Raw genomic sequence first — 23,375 nt, forward strand, 5'->3', positions numbered from 1 at the left:
AAACTGGAGAAATCCTCCTGCTTTCCTCCAGAGGTCCTGATAAACCTTTAGGACTTAAACTGAAGAACCTCCGTTGATGGTTTGGTTGTAGGGACAGGAGCGCCTCAGGGACGGGACTCGGACCTCCAGCGCAGGTCAGACTCCAATCACCACAGAAAGACTCGGATGACTCAGCAGTCGTCAGGCGGACCAGAGAAGCTGAGGAGTTCAGAGTCTCATCAACAACTCCTGCAGTGGCAGCATCAGAACCAGGGACTCAGGTTGCTTCCTCCTGATGGTCCCGGTTCCACTGGAACCAGAACTCCATCATCTGCTCCTCCACCTCCAGCTGCTGTGGTTCTGAGTCCAACCAACCTGTTCCCCTCCTGGCCTGTGGGGGCGCTGCACCAAGAACCACTGAAAGAAACGACACAAAAACCTCTGAAGACACTGAGAGCAACTTCCTTCTTCACCAGATGGAAACAAGATGGAGGCGTCAGATTTTAGCGGTTGGAGGATTTCTCTTTAGTCTTTGGCTGAAGACCAGGAGCCATTTCTGCTGCTAGCGCTAGGCTAGCAGCTTTGGTTGTATTTACCCAGAATGCCTTGCGCTGTAGTCCAATTCCTGCTTTTGGTGCGGTCTCTGGTTCGACTGGCGTTCAAACCAAACCAGAGTTCACTTCAACCAAACCCAGACCGAGGTTTGGAGGACCAGAGGTCAGAGGTCATTTAGCATTCACACCAACCGGACCGGACTTTGACTAGGCAGATGGACTGGAGTTGGATTAAGGTGGACTGAACAGAGCTGGAGGGAATGATGCCGCCTTAAAAAGCTAAACTAGCTAATAACAGGAAGCTGGTTCTGTTCTGTGGTTCATATATGAAAAACATTATGAACATGAGAGAGAGTGTCTTCAGTCAGAAGCGCTTGCAGATTTTGTCATACAGACTGCTACAGCAGCAGACATCAGCCTCAACAATGACAGTTAAATCCCACTTATGGTTACTAAATGATTCTTTAAATTGAGTTTGTAACTGAATGAAGCTTTTTAGTGCAGAAACATGAATAAACACTGAAAATCTAATTTTACACCAAAAAAGAAAAAAAGATAAAAATCTGAATATTTGAACAGGTCTAACAATAAATGTTAGGAGTGGGTTTTAAATGTAAAAATCGTCCTTCAAACATTCATTTATTATCCAGAGACAGATTAATGAGGCTGCTGTTGAGCAATAAAACCAGCGCGGCGGCGGCGGCGGCGGCGGCGGCGGCCTCTCAGGAGGTCGGCAGGCTCGGCGTTAAACCCTCGGCCCCAAAGGCGGCAGAGTTTCTGAGCGGCTGATGGAGGCAGCCGAGTCCGGCCTGCTGCATTCCTCACACGTCCAGCAGCAGAAACCATTAAGAAACAGACAAATCACTCAATTAAAGCAGCGCAGTGAGGACTTCTGTTGGGCGTCACGTTTAAATCACGCCGACTCTTATCTGGGCTAATTCCATTAGAACGCGGACGAGAGGAAGAGAAGCAGTCTGGGAATTATTCCATGTAGGCTAATTCAGCTGTCTGAGCCTGGATGGATGGAGGTAATTTGGCTTGAATGAGAATAATGACGGGTGGAGGGGGGGAGATGGAGGCCACAGGATGGAAGGGTTAAAGCTGGGGTGTCCAAGCTGGGGGGCGGGGGCCATTTATAGCCCCCAGGCCGACTTCCTACGTCCTGATGCAGATGGAGACGTTTTATTTTTAATTATTACAGACATTTCATCCCAAACAAAGTCACTCATATCTGACTTCCACTCCAAAGCAGACTTTGGTGAACCAAATTCTGCTAAAATGGCTTCAGTGAAGAAAAGACTGAACCAGTTCCAGCTTTTATTGCTGAGACAAAAAATTCAATCTAGAAGAATTTACAAAATGGATTACCTTTTCTTTTTTAATAAGGCAAATGGATACACCCCTCGTTAAGCTTCGCATCGACACTGATTTACACGTCTTCTTCCTACTTTATGTAACAAAGAGGCAGTGGTGAAAAAATATGTACTGGCAGCAGGGGGGCATCCGCTAATCCGCTAACACACTAATAGCAGGGCTAATTTCCCTTTAGCAGTCTAGCTAACTTTGAAAATGTTTAGCAAACTTAACTTCCCTTAATTTAGACAAATTCTAAAATGAATAAATTCATAAATGAGCTAAATTAAACACAGACAGCAGAGAAAAAGATATAAACAAATCCAATAGCTGAGGGTAAAACAGAACATGTAATTATTGTGTCAAAGTTAAATTGTTGCTTAAGGGCTGCAGTGTTTCAAGCAGAGATGAAGTTAGTGTTTAGCATTAGCTTCCCCTAAGTACCATGATGGTGTAGCGGTTTAGCATTAGCATCTATCTCTTTAGTTGGCAGACCCACCACTGCATTTTGGATGCTCCTATTTTGTGGCGCAGGTAAAAATGTGATGTTTTTGTGATGCCAGTGGCGCTGAGCGGCGCTGGAGAGGGGTTAGCTCACCTCTCTCCGATGTAGCCGGCGGTGCACTGACAGACGCCGCTGATGTGGTCACACAGGCCTCCGTTCCGACACGTGCACTCCTCGGAGCAGTTGATGCCGAACCAGCCGAAGGGGCACGGCTGGGCGCACACCGGACCCTGAGGAGGGAGGCAGGAGCGGGTCAGAACAAACTCACATGTTCACTCACATATCAGCAAGGCTGGTTCACATGTTCTACTCTGTGCACATTTATTGTAAAATAAAGTATTTTATATGTACTGGATGTATTCATAATTTGAGTCAAACCTCTGCTGACCGGTGATATTTCACCAAAGTCACTAATGATTTGGCAGCTTAAATGACTTGTTTCTGTGTAAGTCATTGTTAAACGGATCGAGCTTCAGCTGTTGGACAGATGGATCCACATCTGACTCTAGAAAACTTTGAGGAGATCCTGGTCCAATCCGTGACTGCAAGGCTTCCAGGTTCCCAAACCATCATACCTCCACCACCGTGCTTGGCACATGGTTGCAAAGCATCCAGATGCAGTTCTGGTAAGCTAACTCCTGCTATCCACCATCTTGTTTCTGGAGGGAAGCAGAGTTCTCCTCCGGCCGTTGAAGCAGCCATGCTGGTTCAGGTCAGGCACTTTCTGCTGTAGGACTGAGCTTCTTCTTCTCTGCTGCTGCATGTTTACATTCTGGTAAATAAAACACTGCTGGTAATCTTAGCCCAGGTCTACAGAACGGATGGTGTTTTAGTTGTACTGTGACACTAAAGGTGTTCCATACTGTTTCGTGTTGCTCTGATTTCCTCTGTCTGGTGCAGTGAGAATGTTTCTGATGGTCTGCAGCGGGGCGGCGGCGTGCGGGGCCATACCATCCAGCCGGGCGGGCAGTGACACTCCCCGGTGACGTGATGGCAGGTTCCTCCGTTCTGACAGGAGCAGCGCTGTTCGCACATGGAGCCGTGTTGACCTGGAGGACAGGGCTCCTCACAGCTGCAGGAGACAAACAGAAACATCTTCATCTGCAGCAACACAGGCGGGGAAAGATGCTGACTTCATCCGCTCACACAGAAATCTTTATTTGCATATTTCAGCAGCAAAAGACAGCAGGAGAAAACCTTCCCCCTACTGAACCTCACTGAGTTACGATCTGAAAATTAGCATAAATTCCTTCCCATATCTTCATCATATATTGTATTCCTGGGGAAAAGTTGATTGAAGACACAAATTAATGTCTCAATGTGGCAAAAAAATTGTTAAAAATCTAGAAAAAAATCTTCCAGATTCACTTTCTTCTCAATTCTGCAGTAATTTTTAATCAAAGTCTATTTTTATGGAACATTTCAAAAAGTGTTTTACATCTTACAAGTCACCAACTGTGAAACCAGCAACAAACATTACATTTTATCATCAAACATATTGATCCATGTTCCAGTTATTGTTAATCAAAGGCAGCTGTGGGTTTTTAGCTTAGATTTAAAGGAACTCAGTCGCTGCGTTTCCATTACTAATACGCTAAAACTTTGTCAATATTCCACTAATGTAAAAAAAATGCATTTGATGTTTTTCCATTAGATAAAAAAAATGCTATTAAAATACATGAATAAGTTTGTTTGTGCAATAATCCATTAAAAAAACACAACGCCATCATCCTCCAACTACTTCCTGTTGTCTTCTTTGTCATTTCTGGCAGTAGTAACATCCAGCGGCTGATCACATGACTGCAAACTGCAGATTCCATTGCAGTTTGGTAACACAAGGTAATTCTGATACAGAAAAAAAACATCTTAACGACGTCACATCCTGGGTTATTCTGAGTTGTTTTGATGTTTTGATTGTTTCCAGTTTCATTATTATTCTGTTTCATCGTTGCTTTTTTTGATTAAGTCAGCCTTGTTTCTGTTTTACCTTTGTTCTGTTCTTCTTATGCTGATTCTAGTTTGTTTATTTTTTTTTATTTGCTCTTTGTGCTTTTCTGGTGTTTTTTGTTCTCCTCTGGCTCCCTGAACTCCCTGTGATTTTTAGTTTAATCTTTAAAGAAGATTCAGCACGACCCATGCTCCCAGCTCCTGTCTATATTTTGATCCATCTGCAAACTCAAACCCAAGATGAGCACAAAAAACTTCTTATCAAACAAAAACAGAGTTTATTTTAAATTGCTGTGTTTCCATTAAGTATATTTATTTTTGTGATTCCAGTTCGGTCGTTATGGTGACTGAAATGCAGTTGGTGTTTCGACTGTTTTGCAGTTTTCTGGGAGTTTGTTCCAGATTTGTGGTGCATAGAAGCTGAATCCTCCCTGACTGACCGGAACCAGAAAACCTGAGTGGAGAACTGATCCATCAGCAGCAGCAGCAGGTCTTTAACGTATTTCAGTGATTTACAAGCTAACAGACGTATTTATTTGGTGACTTATTGTGCGTTTTGTTCTGGTGGAGCCACTCACAAGCTGCCAGTGTAGCCAGGCGCGCAGAGGCACTCCCCGCTCTGGTGGTGGCAGGTGGCGCCGTTGAGGCACTGGCACTCCTGCATGCAGTCTTTGCCGTAGAGGTTGTGGTGGCAGTGCTCCTCGCAGCGCCAGCCCTGGAAGCCGTCGGTGCAGACGCAGGCCCCCGTTATCGGGTTGCATTTGGCCCCGTTGCGGCACTGGCAGCGGTTGGTGCAGTGGGGGCCCCAGAAGTCGCTCTCACAGCCTGAAGAGAGGCGGGAAGAGGTAAAAACTGGGAGAGAAAAGATCACTGCAAAACAGATGGAGAATTTTAATTGTAAATGTTTTAGTTCAGAAAGTAAATATTATTTACATTTTGGAAAATCAAAATGCAGCAGGATATTAAGAAAACTGTTGATTCTTTATCTTTGATTTAGTTTATTTGTAACAGAAAGTTCAATGTTTATAGTTTGAGAATTATAAATAATCTGAGTTTTGATAATATTTTGGCAGTTTGGTCTAAAAACAGGTTTGTTCTCTGTGTAAATCTTAACGTTGGCAGTTAAATGAAAACACAGTGAAGTTGTGATGTTGGTTTTCTGCAGGTTTGTGACAAATCTTCACACTGTGAGGTTTTTAGCTCAGCTTCTAATCAAGCTGAGCTCCGTTTAAATCTTCTACACACATTTCCTTGCTCTCAATTAATATTTCATAAAGGAATTTGGTTAATTATTACAGCTGATGATTTCAGTGGGAGACAAATTGTTTTCATGTCATGAAGGAGATTAAAATGGAACGGGGAGGTGGGAGCTGCTCACTTAAATGCATCTCTGCTAATTGGTTGTTTATGGATGTTTGCATCATAAACAGCAGAAATATTTCCATGTATGTCTGACGGCTTCTCCGCTGAGGTCCTTCTGGAAAATGTCCAGATGTCACCTGTTGGCTCCGCCACTGAGAAGTTTCTCCTCTGATCCAGAACCGTCTGAGGTTCTGATCACGATGACAAATATCAGAACAAAATTAAGTCAGAAGAATTACAGTAACAGGTCCAGATGGCACTGTTAGCAAAGTTCAGATGGTCAAGCGACAAAAACCCAAACACTGAGCTGAGCAGAGCAGGACCAGTGACCCCCAGTGACCTTGGCAGCCCCATGTGGCCTTTGGGGGCCAGATCTAAACGGCCCTATGAAGGACTTTCAGGGTCATATTAAACCTTAATGGGCCTATGTGACCTTGGAGCCATATTAGTGACCTTAATGACCTTAATATGTGACCTTAGCCAAAATGTTAGGGGCCAAATTCATTACTTTAGTAGCCACATTGTTGACTTTAAATGCCCTATGAGTGAATTAAATGCTACATTAGTGACCTTTATGGCCCTATGGGTGACTTTACAGTCACCCATAGGGTGATTTTTTTATCTTAGTGGCTTTATCAGTGATCTATAACGATCCCTTCAGAATGGCTCATTTCATCAGATGTGTTGCAAAAATCCTCAAAAAGTGGAACAAAACTCTAAATAAATTCAAAGTTTTCTTTCTGAATCTGAAAACCCAGATCAGCCTGGTCTGCCTCGTGAAATGAGTAAAATTCGTTTCATGTCCAACATGATGACAGCTGTCTGGACCTGCTTGAGCATTCGCTCCACATTCCCTCCGATGTTAAAGAGGACAAACGTCTCCGTGTTTAGCATTCAGGTTTGAATTAGCTGCAGACTGAAGGAATCATCTGGGAGAATTAAATGTGACCTCTGCTGCTGAGGAGGAACCGCCTGCTCCAAATCTCTGATTGTTCCTTCATCCTGGGTGGAAATTCCTCCTCTTCCTCAGATGAGCAGCAGCAGGTTATTTTAGATTAAGCTGGAAGCAACAGGAGGTTTATTCTGCTGGCCGAAGCTGAAGCAGAGCCGAGTGGAAACAAACTGTTCGACATGCAGCTCCGGAGGATCTGCATCAGATCTTCACTCACTCTCTGGCTCTCAGACATGAGGACAGACGCAGATTTAGACTCTTATCGGCTTCACAGACGAACGCCGCAGCGAACAGACTCCTCAGATTTGTAGAGAGGAGACGAATCGAGGAGAAGAAAGATGAGAAACATGTTTCTTATCCGAGATCTGAGGGGCGGAGGCAGGAAGTGGCAGCTTCATTCATAAAACACTCGCGTTTTTCTGCTCTCAGTTTGGTGATGGGATGCTTTTCAGGAGAAGCCTTTCCTCCAAGCTGCTCCCAATATTTACTTTACAGAAGTCGTACAGTAAGGTGATGAATCGTGGAAATATTCCAGAACCTGATGGGAAGCTAATGGGACGGAAAAAACATATTATTGTGTTTTATCTGAGAAAGGCACTTCTGTGTTTGATGTATGATGATAGGCTGAGCGGAGGGACTCTGAGTGAACGGCCATTTGTTAGGAGGAAAACCCGGGAAACGTTGCGACCAGCGGGAGGATAAATGGAGGCGATGGCTTTTTTCTGGAGTCATGGGTGGCACTTTCACAGATATTCCAGCGCTAAATGTTTCATCAGGGCTGTGGTGGACAGAGCAGACAACGCATTCATCACATCAACACTCTCCTCCTTTTCAATCTTTCCCTAATTTACTTCCTCCTGTCCGCCGTTTCCCTCCTCCCGTCTTTCTCTCTAAGACTCAGAGTTTCTGCTCACTTCCTCTAACTAGTGAGCCGGCACAGTCAAATCCTTTATCCTCACACCGCCTCAATTATTCAGCAGCAAAGAGTCCAAATCAAGTGACTAATGACTTTGATCAAGAGTAGCTCGCTGGCACTAAGGAGAACTTTCTGCACTAAATTAAGAGCAGCATAATATGAGCTGGCAAAGGCCAACTGCTGCAGGATCAATTGGAGGTTTGTCCACAGCGGCTCTCACCTCTCAGCGCCAATAATAAACCCACAAGCTGCTGATTCTCTCTGCTTTCTGAGAAAAACGCCGCAGAGACCAGAACGCGTCTCCAACAGAGGAGCCGCGTAAAATAACTACATTTACAGTAAAATAACTGGAGAGAGGCACGCAGACAGAAAGAAGCTGGAATCCAGCTGGTTTTGACCCAACCGTGACTCAGAAGTCTCATTTTCCTCTGGTCAGTGAACGCATCTTAGCCCTTCCAGGCTGGACGTCAAAGACGCGCCACTAATGAGAGGATAAAAGTTTTCCAGCATCAGAGAAGCATGAGCATCACACCCGAGAGGCACTGAAACCTACACATGACACAAACAAAACATACCAAATGGTGCAATCACAACTGATTGGACCATTATTTTCTAAGGAAATTATTTTTCTTTTTGCTTCCATGTCCTGCAGTTGCAACATTTTCTGTTTGTATTCATTTTTTATGTTTGTGTTTTATGGAGTTTGCATCATTCATGTGTTTTTGCTGCACATTTTGTCTTTAATCCACCTGAATGAGACTGATGTCTATAACAACAATACAACAGATACAATGGCCTAGTCAAAGTGCAGAGCTCAGACTGGCCTGAAGCAGCGGTGGAAGTTCCTCCATGTCGGCCTGATAAACCAGACAGGAAGTGATAACTCAGCTGCTGGTTTCTGAAGCGGCGTCAGACGTTGTAACTCTTTACTCGATGGTTTCACTGCATGTTTGGAGGAAATAAAATGTGTTCAGGAAGCTTGTAATCATCAGCACTTCTGCCTGCTGGGCGGTCACCATCCCACGGATTTAAACCTTTAAACCATGAGGAACGTTTTTCTTTACAAACAGCGGCGAGTCGGCCGACAGGAGGCTGAAACCGACCAGCAATTACAGGTCATTACGGCTCTGACTCATCAACGTCTGATACACGGCAACGCAGAAAAAACAAAACCCAGAGGAGGAGAAGGACTGCTTTAAGGAGGAGGAATGAAAGGAAAGCAGCCATGAAGGTGAATAATCGACTCAGCAGGACGAACTGAAGACAATTAGAGACTTAAAGGTTCACAGAAGGAGAAATGAAGTCCAGGACGAGTCGGAGCCGATTTCAGGTAAATCCAGGTTTAAAACGAGTCACAGCGTTCTGCTTCCCCTGCAGGAAGGAGACTTTAGCAGCTTAGAGAGGAACGACTGGAGGACACCTCAAGAAATTAAAACTGCCGCTTTGTTGTTTGTACAGAAACAAACTGAAACTAATTCCTGCTTAAAGTCCCAGTCAGCAGGATTTAAGGCAAAGTGATGATCCTGTTTGGTGCTGATCCATCCCATCACGACTGCTGCTCTGAAGGCTGAATCTGGACGTAATGCAGTTTGATAAGGAGGAGCCCAGAGGAAGCTGCTGCTGCTCGCTTTTAATCAGAAAACCGCTGGAGAACGACGAACCAACTAATATCACTCAGCTCTCCTCATGCAGCGACTCAAAGCCACTTCACACCGTTTCACGGGCTCAGCGTCCAGCCTGACGACTCTTCAGCCAGGAGCCGGAATCAAACCCGCAGGTTCAGATCAACCAGATGGAGCAAATCCAGACAGCAGCGTTCAGGTTTCATTCTGCTGTCGGTGCTAAATGACATGCTGTTCCCTGAGGCGTACCACAGGGCTGTGTGCTGGTTCACCTGATTCTTCAGGTGATCCGTCCGTTTCTTTTTGTGGAAACTTGACACTCTGGAAGTGTGCATCAGGCTACATTCACACTCAGATCCGACTTTTTCACCGCAGTCTGATCTTTTCACGATCTGAGCTGCTTCCAGATCTATCGGAACTAAATCCGATAGTTTTCAAAGCGTCTGCAGGCTGAACGCTCAGGTCGCATTTTATCCCACTTTTCCATCGTTCACGTGAGACATGGACGCAAACAACATCTGAAAATGATCATAGTGAAGTGATGAAAGCAGACTGAGTCAGTGAACGCATCACATCCCAACGTCCTGGTCCGATTCCACACCCAAACTGGACTGGGTCAGAACCGGGTCAGAAGCTGCAGCTCCACTAAAGGTTGTTTGCTGTTAGCTTTCTGTTTATCAGCTTCTTCATCTGCTGTTGCTCTCAACAGCTTCAGAGACGGCGGCCATCTTTACTGCCACTGTGGGACGGCTATGTTCTTCTTCTAGGGTCGCTTTGGGTCGGAACCGTTCACACAGAAGTCTGACTGCGTTCGGGTTCAATTAGTAGGAGGAGCAAATGCAGAAATAATTAGACTTCAGCAAAACGTCAGAATTTGAGCCTCAAGAGTAGCAGAAAAAAATTTTCAGCTTTATTTTTAATCATGTCAGTTCTGGTCCTCCATACAGAACCAGGATTAACTTAAATAAATGTAATTAAATCAAAAGCAGATTTTTTAAGAGTGAAATTTTGGTGCATTTCTTGTTTCTTTCCTGATTAATGAGCATCTGGGGTGAAATCTACCTCATTAGTTCATTTTCAGCTTTATGTCAAAAACTGCAGCAGCTTTAAGTACAAAAACGTATTAAAAAAATCTCTTGGATATAAATTTAGGTTTATTTGATTTGTTTCCTTCAGTTTGAAGCTGAAGAATAAAAATGAAAAAATGAGCTGCAAAAATCTGGCAGTTAACATCATTTTTAACATCTGGTGTATTTCTTTATCCTTTGTAGTTAGAACTGATTTAATTTTAATTAGAGGTATTTCTCATTTCATAAACTTTTTTACCTACAGCAGGTTTTGTTCTGCTGTTTTGGACCCTCCAGTCGGTGGATCTGCTTGGTGAGAAACATTTCACCTGTAGATGTTTAGTCACATTTTTCAATCAACTCAGCAGAAAAATGATGTCAACAGTTTGGATGAAGGTGAATTTCCTGGTCCTTCTGCGCTGCGTAGTTTCTGGATGTAAACAGGCTCTGGCCGATGGGTTCAGTGATTTATCTGCAGTCTGACAGGGAGACCTACTTACTGATTCTCCATGTGAATCTGTCTCATGTTCTGCAGCTGTTTTCTCCTCTTTGCTTCATTTGCTGATTTGTTCAAGCAGAATAAGTGAAATAAAAGCAGCTCTTTGCTCATTCCACCAAACTCACTTCAGAAGAGGCAGAGCGTTTGGAGGAACGTCCAGTTTTCAGCCAGTTTGACATTTTTTAACTTCACTGAGTCACAATATAAAGTTTTTATTAAAGTTATTGCTCGTATTTTACTGGTTTGAATTGTTCTTGGTGATGTGCAGGGAGAATTGATGCCGTCATTAAATCGCTGCTGAACCTGTTTAATGGATTTCTCTCATCTTTCAGCCATGAGATGAAAGGAAAGAAAAGGTTTCATTTGTTTTACTGGACAAACGTCCAGGAGCCAGAAATGGCCCCAAAACATCTGGAGCTGAAAACAAACACATCAACAGAATAAATGTTTTAGATTTTAAACTGAATGTAAAATAAAAACCTGCTGCTGTAAGTTTTAATCCAGCCTCAGGTTTAATCCCAGAAGCAGGATCACTGGAACCTGCTGGGATTTGGGTCAGAAACGACTCATTTTAAAGCTAATTATTTATTTCTAATGTTCTGGAGTTTGATGATGTAAGCAGCAGACAGAGGCCCACAGCACCACACATCCTCCTCCTTACTTCACAGCTCCAAGTAAATAAACTCCATGTTTATGATAGAAATGTTTTTTCCTCCCAACCAGCGTTGAATCCTGGATTAAGTTTCCACAACTGACTGATAACTATCAGAAATAAATAGGTTTTATTTTTGTTTGTTTAAATCATTTTCAGATCCTTCAGTTTCCCATAACGTTTTATGTTTTACTTTTTAAAATGTCACCAAAAACAACAAAACGTGAATTAGTTGCATGTGGAGCGAATCGAGCAGCTGCAGCAAACAGGAAGTAGAGGCTGCATGTCAGGTGGTTTCCTGCCTCTGGTAAGGCACAGACCCATCTGTAGACGGGTCGGGTCGCTACATCAGAACTTATTCTGGAAATGTTTTTCCATCTCTGCTTAGAGGAAAAGCCAAAAACCACATCCAGCCAAACATTGAGGAATGTATTTTGTATAAAAAGCGTTGACGGATCGGCGGCGGTGAAAACGAACGACGTTCAGGTTTCCCTCCAGTTCAGAGCAGAACGTCAGCAGAACTGCTAATGAAGTTTCCCAGATTTTATTAAAGTTTGCAAAGCGTCCAGCCTCATTTCAGCGCTGATAGCCTCTCGCTGAAACGTCTGGATGAAGCATTAAGCAACATTAACGTCTGAACGACTGTGGATGAATCGCCGCTGCTCCTGCTGCGTCATTGTTTTAAACCAGATTTAAAATCACAGACTGGAAGTTGAGCATTAGAGCTTTTTGTTCCACCTGCACTTTTGCTGCCATTGTTCAGGTTGTCCTCCTGCTCTTACATGCATGTCTTTTATTCCTGCACTTATTGATTCATTACATGTCTTTAAAGCTTCCTGTTTGGCTCCCTGCAGCACCATTAACGCTCCTCCGTCCCCGGCCCCTGAAAGGCCGCATCTCCGCACGTCTTTTATGTTCGCTCTTCTTCTATTATCAATATTCATGTGCAATGAAGATATTTTTTCCTTTTTCCTTTAATGTTCCTCAGGTTGTTCGACCAGCTGCTCTGTTTTAGGGACAGACAGAAGAATGAAACATTGGCTCTTTATTAGTGCTTGGCTTCAGTTTACTTACAGATGTGTGAACATCTGGACACAAACACATAAAAACCATCCTGCAGATGCATGGGAGTGAAAATGATTACAGCAAATTCACCTTTTAATGCAGCAGTGGAATCTAACGCCAACATCTTTAGAGTGTTTAGAAACTTTAAACCTGGACTTCCTGTTTCCATCAGACAGAAAATGAAGCATCACAAACCCTTTAGGGTATTCAAAATGAGAAAGACAAGAGAACAAGTCAGGCATCAGGAGGTGACTGAGGGAAATCTGATTTTTAAAGAGTTAAATGATGGAAAATGTTCACCTTTTTCATCATTTCTTGTTTCTCCCTGATATTAATGAAGAGTGGGGCTGAAATCAAACTCATTTGTTCATTTTGAGTTTTATGCAGCAGCTTAAACTGCAAATACATAAAACAGATTAAAATAAAGATTCTCTTAGATATAAATCTAGAGATTTATGTAAATTTTTCTCTTCCAGTTTGAAACTGAAGGATAAAAAGAAAAAATTAAGCAGCAAAATTTCCAAGAAACTCAGCTAATTATTGTTATTTTTAATGTTTAGTGTATTTCTTTGTCAATCGTTATAATTTAGTTAATTAGAAGTAAAAAGCATTTAGTTGATTAATAATTAAATTAATCCTGAGCTGGTGATTACCTCTCATTGTTGATCTCGACAGAAAATGAGACTCATAAACATTAAAATTATTTATGGAAGCTTCATTTTGCTGAGTTATAATCAGAATTGTCCTTTTGTTGCATTTTTCATGTTTTTTTCATTTCCAGCTCCACTTTACAGGAAGTCCTGCTGCGTCCATCAGCCGGCCGCCGCTGACGAATGAGTCGACAATGAGAGGCAGCAGCAGGTGGGGGAGGGGCGCTGGAGGTAACCGTGTCACCGCAGCTGAGTTATTAGGAGACAGATGACCCACATGCAAACAAGCAGGCTGCTGTTTAATTCACAGCCATTGATTTCCTTTTTCCAATTAATAATTGTAATTAGAGGCAGCATATTTCAGCCGGACGGTCGATGGCGCCGCGCCGCGCCGCCGGACAGCGGGATGGATGACACACTTCCCCCGCTGCCAGGCCTGGAGTGAGGCGTCAGTTTACTGTGACACTGATGTGTGTGTGTGTGTGTGTGTGATGGAGGTTTTCCTGTTAATGAGGCCATTTTCATGTCCAGATAATAAGCGGGGGAAGTGGCCGCGCGTTAATCAATGCTCAGGTCTGCGGGCAGCCGCCGCTTCAGGACGCTGCGTGTTTTCTGGCGCTAAATAATTGCCGCCATTAGCGCTCGTCAACAACTTTGGTGTGGGATGATGCATGAGATGAGACAAGCTTTCACTTCATCACTTAATGGTATCTGTGCGCGCCGGACGCGTTCAGCCCGCGCTTTCTTCTTGGGTAATTGCATTTTAATGATCTCTTTTTACGCAAACTTGGAGCATAAATCCGAGATCAGGTCTAATGGCTGCTGGCGTGCGGCTGTCCTCCCACCGACCCGCCCGGAGAGTCTGCAGAGGTGACGGCCTGATGGTGTCATCCAGCCGGTCAGAGGAGGACGAAGATGGGAAACTGAAGAAGATTTAAGGCAGTTTCTGTTTCCATCATTTTCCTAAAAAACTTCTGGATCGTAAAACGAATTAAAAACAGAACAAAGGAAACTGGGAGAATATCTGAAGAGAAAAAAACGATCAAAGAATCTCCAGATGAGAAAAAATATTAAAATCACTGAACTAATTAAAACCAAGAAAGACTGGATTGAATGTTTATCAGGAAACATCAGAGCCTGAACTGCTGAACTGAAACGACCAGAGAGAACAACATCCTCAGCCCTACAGTACAACATGGTGGAGGCAGCATCATGCTGCGGGGATGGAGTCTGTCAGCAGGGAAAGTCTGTCAGAGTTGATGTGAAGATGGAGGCTTTTACTTTGAAAGAGCGCCTACTTCCTGTCAGCTCTCTTCCTCCGTTTGACGAGTTTGGCTTCTAGTTACAAGAGAAAGGTTCTTTTTCAGCAGCTTTTGTATCTTATTTTAACCAGGTTTTAATGAGAAACTTTCTCATGTTGAGTTTTGCGACTCGCTATAACGACTAACTTTCTTCTTTAGCTGGTTTTGCATGTTAGAAGGTTTTTATGAGAAACGTTCTCATTTTACCACTTTTGTATTTCTTTATAATGAAAAACTTTTTCTTTAAAAAGATTTATGCTGAATTTACTTCCAGTGATCTGGGAGTTAAATTTTCCGTACTTCAGTAATCAAGTTCAAGCAGATTGTTTTCATAGCTGAAATAAAAGCTGCTGTAAATCTTTAAAGTCAAACAGCTAAAAGCAGACGGACCTGCAGAATAAATCCATGAAAGCAGCGAGCCGCTCAGCGTTCAGCTGTAATTCTGCTGAACTTTGCTTCCAGCTGAATCCAAAGGGAAGCTTTTGCTCTCATTCTGTTTCTGAGCGCGTCCCGTCCTGCAGGACGGCGGTCCATAAAAGGGTCAGTCGAGTGTCATCGTAATTCCACGGCTGGAGAGGCTCTCCGTCCGGCTGCAGGGCATCGGCAGTAGACAACAGAGCGGCTCTCACACGCCGGCCCTTCACCGAGGTCAAGACCGCTTCAAGTGTAAAACGACCGCAGGAGAAGAACACGGCAAGAAAGGAAGAAAGAAACCAGGGTGGCGGCCATTTTTACGCTCTTCTTCTCCCAGCAAATGTAAAGTGGAGAAAGAAGACTGATGAATAATTCCAGTCCATTTTCAAAGTCAAAGAGGAGAAGAGGAAGAGGAAGAGGAAGAGGAGAGGAGAGGAGAGGAGAGGAGAGGCCTCTTCATCTGAAAGCCACTCTGGAAATTAATCAGGAAGAAATGGAGAGGAAGAGGAGGAAGAGGAGCGAGCGCCGAGTGGTCGACTCGTTAGCTTCCTTAACGCCGTGTCCGTCATGAGTTTGGGCTCCCCAGCAGCAGGAGGAGGACGGGTAATGAAAAGGTTTCTGAGGTGACGAGGCGGCCCTTCCTCGCTCCTCTTCCTCTGAGTCTTCCTCTGAAGATTGATGGAGGAAGAAGAGTTTGATAAGAAAACAGCGGTCTGTTTTCAGAAACGCAAACTGAACTTAGGGGAAAAACGTCTGTGGCTGCTGCAGAGCGACGAAATGGAAAACATTTCTCTGAATCCCGGCCATGTTCGGTCGCATTTTAATCAACAAAATATGAAACATTTTCAATTCAAAAACCATTTTGGAAGCTAAATTTTTCAGCCATCAGAACAGAGAGAAGTCTTATTCTATCCATTCATCTTCTCAGTTCCAGCAACTTCAGATAATTCAGGGAGCATCTGTAGAAATGTGGGCATTAGCGTTAGCTGCTACATGTTTAGCATGGAGATGCTAATTTAGGCTAGCATAGTTTCACTGACAGGCTAACTGCTTTTAGCTCAGCTTGAACACAACAATAATGTTTTCCAGTGTCCAATCAGATTGTTTAGAAGCAGAAATTAATCCCCAGAGAAGCGTTTCCATAGCAGCTGTTAGCGATGTGCGTCAGATTTACAGACGTACCAGAAACACAGGAATACAAAGGTTCCAGCCAGAAAAAACCCAACAAGCATTAAAAAGTGATTAATTATGTTAAACTGGTGTTAATATCCATGTAAGGAATTAATCAACATGGATGTGTTAACGTCTCGGCTCTAACTGAAGCAGAACCTGTCTGACAGCATGAAGTAGGCCTAAAGAGGACAAAATGCCACACATCATTCACTTCCTGCTCCAGCCATCAGTTTGGGACCTTTAGCTCAAGAGCAGCTCCAGCTGCGGTGTGGCCTAGTCAAAGTGTGAATCTAACTGTGGTGTGACCTTAAACATGCAGTTCCTGCCAGAAAACCCTCCAATGTGTCTGAATTAAATAGATCCAGGAAAGCAGAGGAGGTCAAAGTTCATCCAGCTGCTGCTGAGGATGAACAAACATCTGAACACTGAGCTGCTTCCAGAGGAACATTTTAAACAACAAATTTAACAATAAAAGTGTAAATGGACGCCGCCTGGTGTGATGTCATCAGAGCTCGTTTATCAGACACGGTCGCAGAGTTTGGCTGATTCCTGGTTTGGTGCTGCTGCCGGTTAGACGCCGAGGTGTGCCGCTGCTGGCTGACCTCTGATTAGCTCCTGCTGCTGAGGAGAGAGAGGTCAGAGGTCGCAGCTGAAGCCTCTGAAGGAAGTCGGGATTGAAACAGTCCTCTGACCTTTTTAAAGACTCCAGCAGAAATAATAAACAAGATGAAGTTCCTCTCAGCTTCAGTCTGAAATTTTCATCTAAATTGTCAGAAAAGATTCTGACATTTGGGCCAAAATGCTTCAGGAATCAGTTGCTCTGCAATCAAAACCATTTCCTAAAGAGAAGCCGCAGAAAATCCTCCAAGCACCCGCAGTGACATTTCAGGCTCTGTAATTCAGCCGACCGGCAGGAAACGCTGAAGGCTCGTTTTTCTCCCACCCAGCAGGAAGAACCGGGCCTCCCAGCGGCGGCCAGCCACCCGTCGCCACGGAAACAGAGCTAGTGTCTTTCGGAGACTGCGGTGAAATTTGATTAAAAAGTTTTGTTGGTAAATTAATTTTGAGCAAACACAGAGGGGGGGATAAAAGGACAGGACATGCTGATGCAGCTGCAGGCAGTAATTGGACTTGGCAGCAGGGTGAACCCAGAGCGGGATGTTCTGCAGGTTCTGGATGATCAGGGATGCTGAGTCCGGGTCAGTCTGGACGGACCAGGACCTGCCAGCGGAGATGCTGAGATGTTCTGGTCCATTAAAGAGGACTTACTCTGCATAATTCACTTTGTCACGTTTTTATACTTCCATTTGGATTTCTAAATACATCACAAAACAAACAAAAACAAAACGCCCAGCCGGTTTTTGGTAGTGAGTTCATGTTTTTTTGGTGTCTGGAATATGAGAAGTTTCAAAAACCTCCAGAATGTAACGTCACAAATCAGGAAGCTTAGCCTGTTACCTAGCAACCCTGTATGTGCTGTACAATGGCTGCTGGAAAAGACAAGAGTTTTATTGTTGACTCACCATCCAGAAACCACTTAGTGCTTCTGGTTGGTTGTGCAGGAGACTCCACTTCTGCTTTTCAAAGATGTCTGGTTGTATAATTGCACATGTGTGAGTGTAAATGTTGAGTTGGGGGCGTGGCCAGCCGTAGCTTGTTTGGATTTAAAGTGACAGAGACCCTAAAACAGGAGCTCAACAAAGGAAGAACTGAACTGACTTAAATCTGATTATCTAAGAATCATTTTGTGCATAAAATCTAATAAACATACTTTCTAACCCCCATAGATCTATAACAACCTGTCAAAGGCAGAAAACAGGTCAGCTTTAAAACGACACTAATAGACGCTGAGATGCTAATGCTACAGATGGAGCTACTCCACAGAAACAAGATGCAAAGCTACAATAATGGAAGCATCATTCCCACCAGCCCAGTCCAGTTCGCTTTAATCCAACTCCAGTCCATCTACCTAGTCAAAGTCCAGTTCAGTTGGTGAGGTGTAAATGCTAGTTGACCTCTGACCTCTGGTTCTCCAAACCTCGGTCTGGGTTCGGTTGAAGTGAACTCTGGTTCGGTTTGAATGTGAACGCCCAGCAGACCAGAGACCGCTCCAGAAGCAGGAAGTGGACTACAGCGCAGGGCATTCTGGGTAAATACAACCAAAGCTAATGTGCTAGCATAGCGCTAGCAGCAGAAATGGCTCCTGGTCTTCAGCCAAAGACTAAAGAGAAATCCTCCAACCGCTAAAATCTGACGCCTCCATCTTGTTTCCATCTGGTGAAGAAGGAAGTTGCTCTCAGTGTCTTCAGAGGTTTTTGTGTCGTTTCTTTCAGTGGTTCTTGGTGCAGCGCCCCCACAGGCCAGGAGGGGAACAGAACTGGAGATGTAAATGTTTTGGTCCTAATAGAACTGAGTCTACCGGACTATCAGAAGGGAAACATCCTAAATGACTCTGCATGGCTGTGAAACTTCCAGTCTGTCATAAAAATGTCAGTTTCCTCTGAGAGAGGTCCAGGAAGGGACAGAACCCAGCAGACGATCCGGGTAATGGTGGCTGACCTCGTCGTTTCACCCGTCCAACGCAGGCAACAGGTCCTGTCTATCTAATGACGTTTGTGTTAATGAGCAGTGATGAAGAGGCGGGGAGGAAGACTCCAGATTGAACCAACAAAAACAGTGAGATAAAAACATCTTTGGGTTCAGTTGGATGTTCGACGGCGGAGCGTTTCACAGCGTCTTAACGAGACAATTAAAAGTCGCTTCAGAGAAGAAGACCTCGCAGCTCTGAGGAGAGGATTTTCCAGTCGTTGCTGAAAGTTTCATGTCCAGTGAGAGCAACAGAGAGGGAGGTGAAAAGGTTTCCACTGACTCTCATTAACCTCCCAGCCAGAACCGGGCCGGGCTGGAGGGTCGGCACAGGGTCTGGGAGGAATGCTGACTCCCTGATTTAAGACACAAGACAGAAGGAAACATCAGCAGATTTACAGATGTACAAACCGGAGAGCTGCAGCTAATGAAGGCCACGATAGCAGGAAGACATAAAATAAACCTGTGGTCAGACTCCACTAAGCATTAATTAATCACATCTTAATCAACAAAATAAGCAACATTTTCAATTCAAACCCCTTTTAACTGTTAAGTTATTGAATAAATAAATATATACAGTCCTATATAAATATACTGGAGTTCGTATAAAGTGGACTGGAGTCGGGTTAAAGCGGACTGGAGTCGGGTTAAAGCGGACTGGAGTCGGGTTAAAGTGGACTGAAGTCGGGTTAAAGCGGACTGGAGTCGGGTTAAAGCGGACTGGAGTCGGGTTAAAGCGGACTGGAGTCGGGTTAAAGCGGACTGGACATGGTTGGTGTCGAGCCCGATGCAGCCTTGGTGAGTCCAGGCAGGTTTGACTAGCTGGAGGAAGTTTTATGGTTGCAGATTTACGATGCAAATTGCTGTTTGTGGACTGGGATTTGGGTCCCAGTCCACAAACAGCAACAATGTAAAGAAGAGTCAGGTGACCGCAGGTGAAAAACGCAGAGCGTTTCGATCAGTCGGAGCAGCAGAAAGGACTCATAGCTCATCAGCTCCTGATCTTCAGCTCTGGACCTGAACATCAGCACAGGAGACATGAAGACACGAGTATCAGGCGCTTTGTCTCCTCTCAGCTGCTAATTAACTCCATCAGTTTAACTTTCTGCTCTGACTTCACTGCAGGGCAAATGTAAAACACCGGCGCGTCCCGGGGGGCCCGGCGCTCCGGCTGAAGCCCTTGAACTCGGTGACCTCCCGGATAAAAACACTAACTAAGGAAGGCGAGCGAGCGCCGGCGTCTAATTGATACAGGAGGTAATCTTCATGAAGGGCCGCTGCTCCTTTTCAGCTCCTGCCGGGGCTTACTTCATGCCTCCCAGAGTCAATTGCTTGCTGCAGGTGGAATTGGCTTCTTTTTGTCTCCCAGAGGAGGGATGACCTTCCCATCCCATTCAGAGCGCCGAGGCGCTGCCCCGCACCGCCGGGGATAGACGACTCAGGAATCCTGTCACGTACGTCTCCAACCTGTCGCCTCGCTTTACTCCAGGCTTCTTTAAAGTGTTTCACCTTGCAAAGCTGCAGCTTTTCCCTCCTGGAGCTTCTTTATCTGCTGTGTTTCATGAACAAATGTTTGGTGATGCAGGCGGAACGGCTTTAATCTGGGAGGATGACAGCGATTCAGCTGCCGCAAAACACATTTTAAAGTTCATTAAGCAATCAGGAAATGACGCGTTGACTTTTAATATAAAGAGAAAACTGTTATTAATCATAACAAGTATTTGAAAACAGCAAGAAAGCCATAAAGAGGCTTTTTAAAATTTAATGTTAACTTATTACAAAGAAGACCTTTTATCCCCAGAAGTTCATTTCAAGGGTTGCAGTTATTATCCATTTATTTTTATAATTTGTTACAATATATAATAAGCAAACAGGTATTGTTAAATGTTATAATTTAATTATTTAGTAATTAGCTAATATTACATATTTATATTTAGTTTTCTAAATTTATAAACAACCAACAGCGTATACTATGTAATATGTTATATATTACAATAAAATGTTATTACCTGTTTTTTATATATAATTTAATTTATTAATATAGTTACATAAACATATAATGAACAATATATAATGATTGTTTTCATTTTATTATTGAATTATTTTAATAATTACATTTTATAATTAAATCTTTTAATATAAAATAGTTATGTATTATCTTTAACATTGCAATATATAATGTTCAGCATCATATATTATTATAATATGATTGATTTAATATGGTTGAATTTGTTATATTAATTGATTATTACATATTAATTACTATTTTAATTATCATTTTAATTTTATTATTTATATATTCAATTATTTTATCTTATTTATTTACTAAATCAAGTTTTTTATGAATAAAAGGGTAAAATGAAGCAACAGGGAGTTCTGTTTATGTGCTAGAATGATAAAATGATGAACTACCTGCAGCACATGAACTGGTTCATGTTCAACAGTCATTTCAGGGATCGAGTCTTTAAAACAGATCAGTGGAAAATGAGCAAAGATGTGTCGCCATGTTGCATTTCTGAAGCTTTTCTGCATCAGTCTGCTTTCTGCTGCCGCTCCCACAAACATGGAAACGTTTTTTATCTCCGTCGCAGTCGAAGCAAAGCAAGCTGATGATGCAACGCAATAAAATCCTGCAGGGCCAGAGGTGGCGCATGAGGCAGAAGTTAGGAGACTGAAACAAACTCTGGGCTGCTGGGAAAGCGTTTCCTGCAGACTGATGTGTTCTCCTGCTGGAGGAAGTGACAGCATGAAGGAACACACACATGCCAGCAGAGATGAAGAGCTGCAGATCCATCACTCTGCAGCTCACAGCTGCGCTGTGGCGCAGCGATAAGGAGCGAAGCGATCCACAGCCGGACCTTAACAGGATTTTCCCAACACTTTGGAGGTAAACTGGAAAAGTCAACCGAACAGAAACATCTATGTAGCATTTCAGATTCCTTCTGCTCAGGGAATATTTTCTGTTTTTCCATCTGCATCAATCAGATGTAGAGGAAGCAGAGGGAGATGCTGCTGCATCCTCTTCTGTGTCCCTGCAGGTCCTGATGGCTCAACATGTTCAGCCTCCTGTTGCTCTTTATCCGGATGAATAATCACGTTTTTCCTTTTTCCATCCCAGACTGTCAAGTTTCATCCATTAAAGGAAAAACAACCAAACAGAGCAACTGATCACTAAAAAGGCATGTTAGAGTAAACTGCTGAGATGTCTGTTTCCATGACAACAAATGGAAACCTGTGCGGACTTTCAAACTGTGCTAATAAAAGAGCAGCAGGACACAGAGCATCTAGCAGCTCTCAACCTTCTGACGGAGTTTAATGTCTGACAAACCATCAAGATTTCAGCTGGTGAGATCTCGAGCTTCACCAAACCTCCCACAGAGCTCCGATTAGAGGCACAAACACCCCCAACCAACCAGAGACCAATCCAGAAGCCAAACCTCTACATGCATCCAGGGTCCAAAACTGAGCCCAAACATCTCTGTCCATCCAAAGACCAAATCTCTCTATGAAGAGTTTTCTGGGCCTCAGTGAGTTAATAATCATGTCCAAGTTCTTTGTCCCATTTAGAGTGTCCAAATCCCTGTGAGGATGAGTCCGGCCTGCAGGCAGATGACCCAAACCCGCATCATGATGCAACCTCCCACCATCAGAGTTTGGCTGCTGGGACTGGTTTCTGCTTTTCCACCAAACATCTGGAGAACTGACCCATCCATGTTCCACTGGGCGACGGTCCTCTGAGCCCAGAGAAGCTGCTTCCTGCTCTGAGGAGAACAGCAAGCTAGCGATAGCCTTCACGCTAACATTAGCCTTGTAGCTAACATAAGTACTTTAGCAAATTTTTTATATGTTATCTATGGTTAGCCGTCGTCTGTCACACACGTAACTAAACAATCAAATTAAAAGACATTTAATCATGTAAAGGAGACCTCTAATGCTTCCATGAACAGGTTCAGACAAACAGGCAGAACTTCAGCTGCAGGACTGTTTGTTTTCCTTCCATCCAGATGGTTTTGTTTTAAAATTAGAAGTTTAGGCCTCCCCAGTTTGATGGACAGGAAATGTAATTTTACCTCCAGCGAGGTGATTCCTGTTAGCTGAAAACATCGAAGGCCTGCATAGCTCACAAGGCGGGCAATAACACCGACTATCCAGAATGACAGACTGGGATTTCTGACAGTTTCTGTGGGCGATTTTTCCTGACAGCTGGAATGTTTTCAGTCTTCCGGACAGAAAACATCCAAACAGGAAGTCATCGTGGCTCCAGATCCCAGCTGACCTCTGAAAACTTACCTCAGTTCACCTGTAACCTTGAAAAACATAAAATAAAATAATGAAGTTTGTTTTGAAAACTTTTACTCCACACTTAGAAAGTGAATTTCCACAGCTTTATTTTGTTTAGAGATACCGATGCTCATCAGGTGTGATTAAAAAGCGCTGATCGATGAATCCCTGGCTGCTCCGCTAACTTATCACACCTGCTTCATGTTTCCAACCAGCCGGTCTGCAGTACCGACACATTACGTCTTTATCAACACATATTACAGCTAAATTTAAAAAATACAGCAAACATCATGAAGGAGGCGGCTCTCATCCCGAGTTAAAGCGGCAGTACAGACCAAACGTGACCACAGGAACCGTCTTCTAAAACATCTGAAAATCAGCTAAACTCGATGTCTGTGTCAGAGGAAAGATTCGGTCTCACTGCGCAACTGAAGAGATTTTCCTGCAGGTGGGAAACAGATAAAAATGTTTACAGATTCACCTGAGCAACAGACGAA

The 23,375-nt window shown here is 43.7% G+C and overlaps 1 protein-coding gene across 1 annotated transcript in view; it reads right to left on the reverse strand.

Annotated features, from left to right (window-relative positions):
- Positions 1–2,480: 2,480 nt before the first annotated feature.
- Positions 2,481–23,375, reverse strand: part of LOC106945556 (multiple epidermal growth factor-like domains protein 11) — a 67,841-nt gene continuing 46,946 nt past the window's right edge. The window contains exons 7-9 of the mRNA XM_015029303.1: positions 4,917–5,163; positions 3,343–3,463; positions 2,481–2,621 (exon numbers count right to left, since the gene is read on the reverse strand). Of these exons, the coding sequence (XP_014884789.1) occupies positions 2,481–2,621; positions 3,343–3,463; positions 4,917–5,163 (509 nt within the window). The remainder of the gene's footprint in view (positions 2,622–3,342; positions 3,464–4,916; positions 5,164–23,375) is intronic.

The sequence above is a fragment of the Poecilia latipinna genome, unplaced genomic scaffold, assembly GCF_001443285.1.
Source record: "Poecilia latipinna isolate Pla-1442-1.1 unplaced genomic scaffold, P_latipinna-1.0 Scaffold150, whole genome shotgun sequence".
NCBI lineage: Eukaryota > Metazoa > Chordata > Actinopteri > Cyprinodontiformes > Poeciliidae > Poecilia > Poecilia latipinna.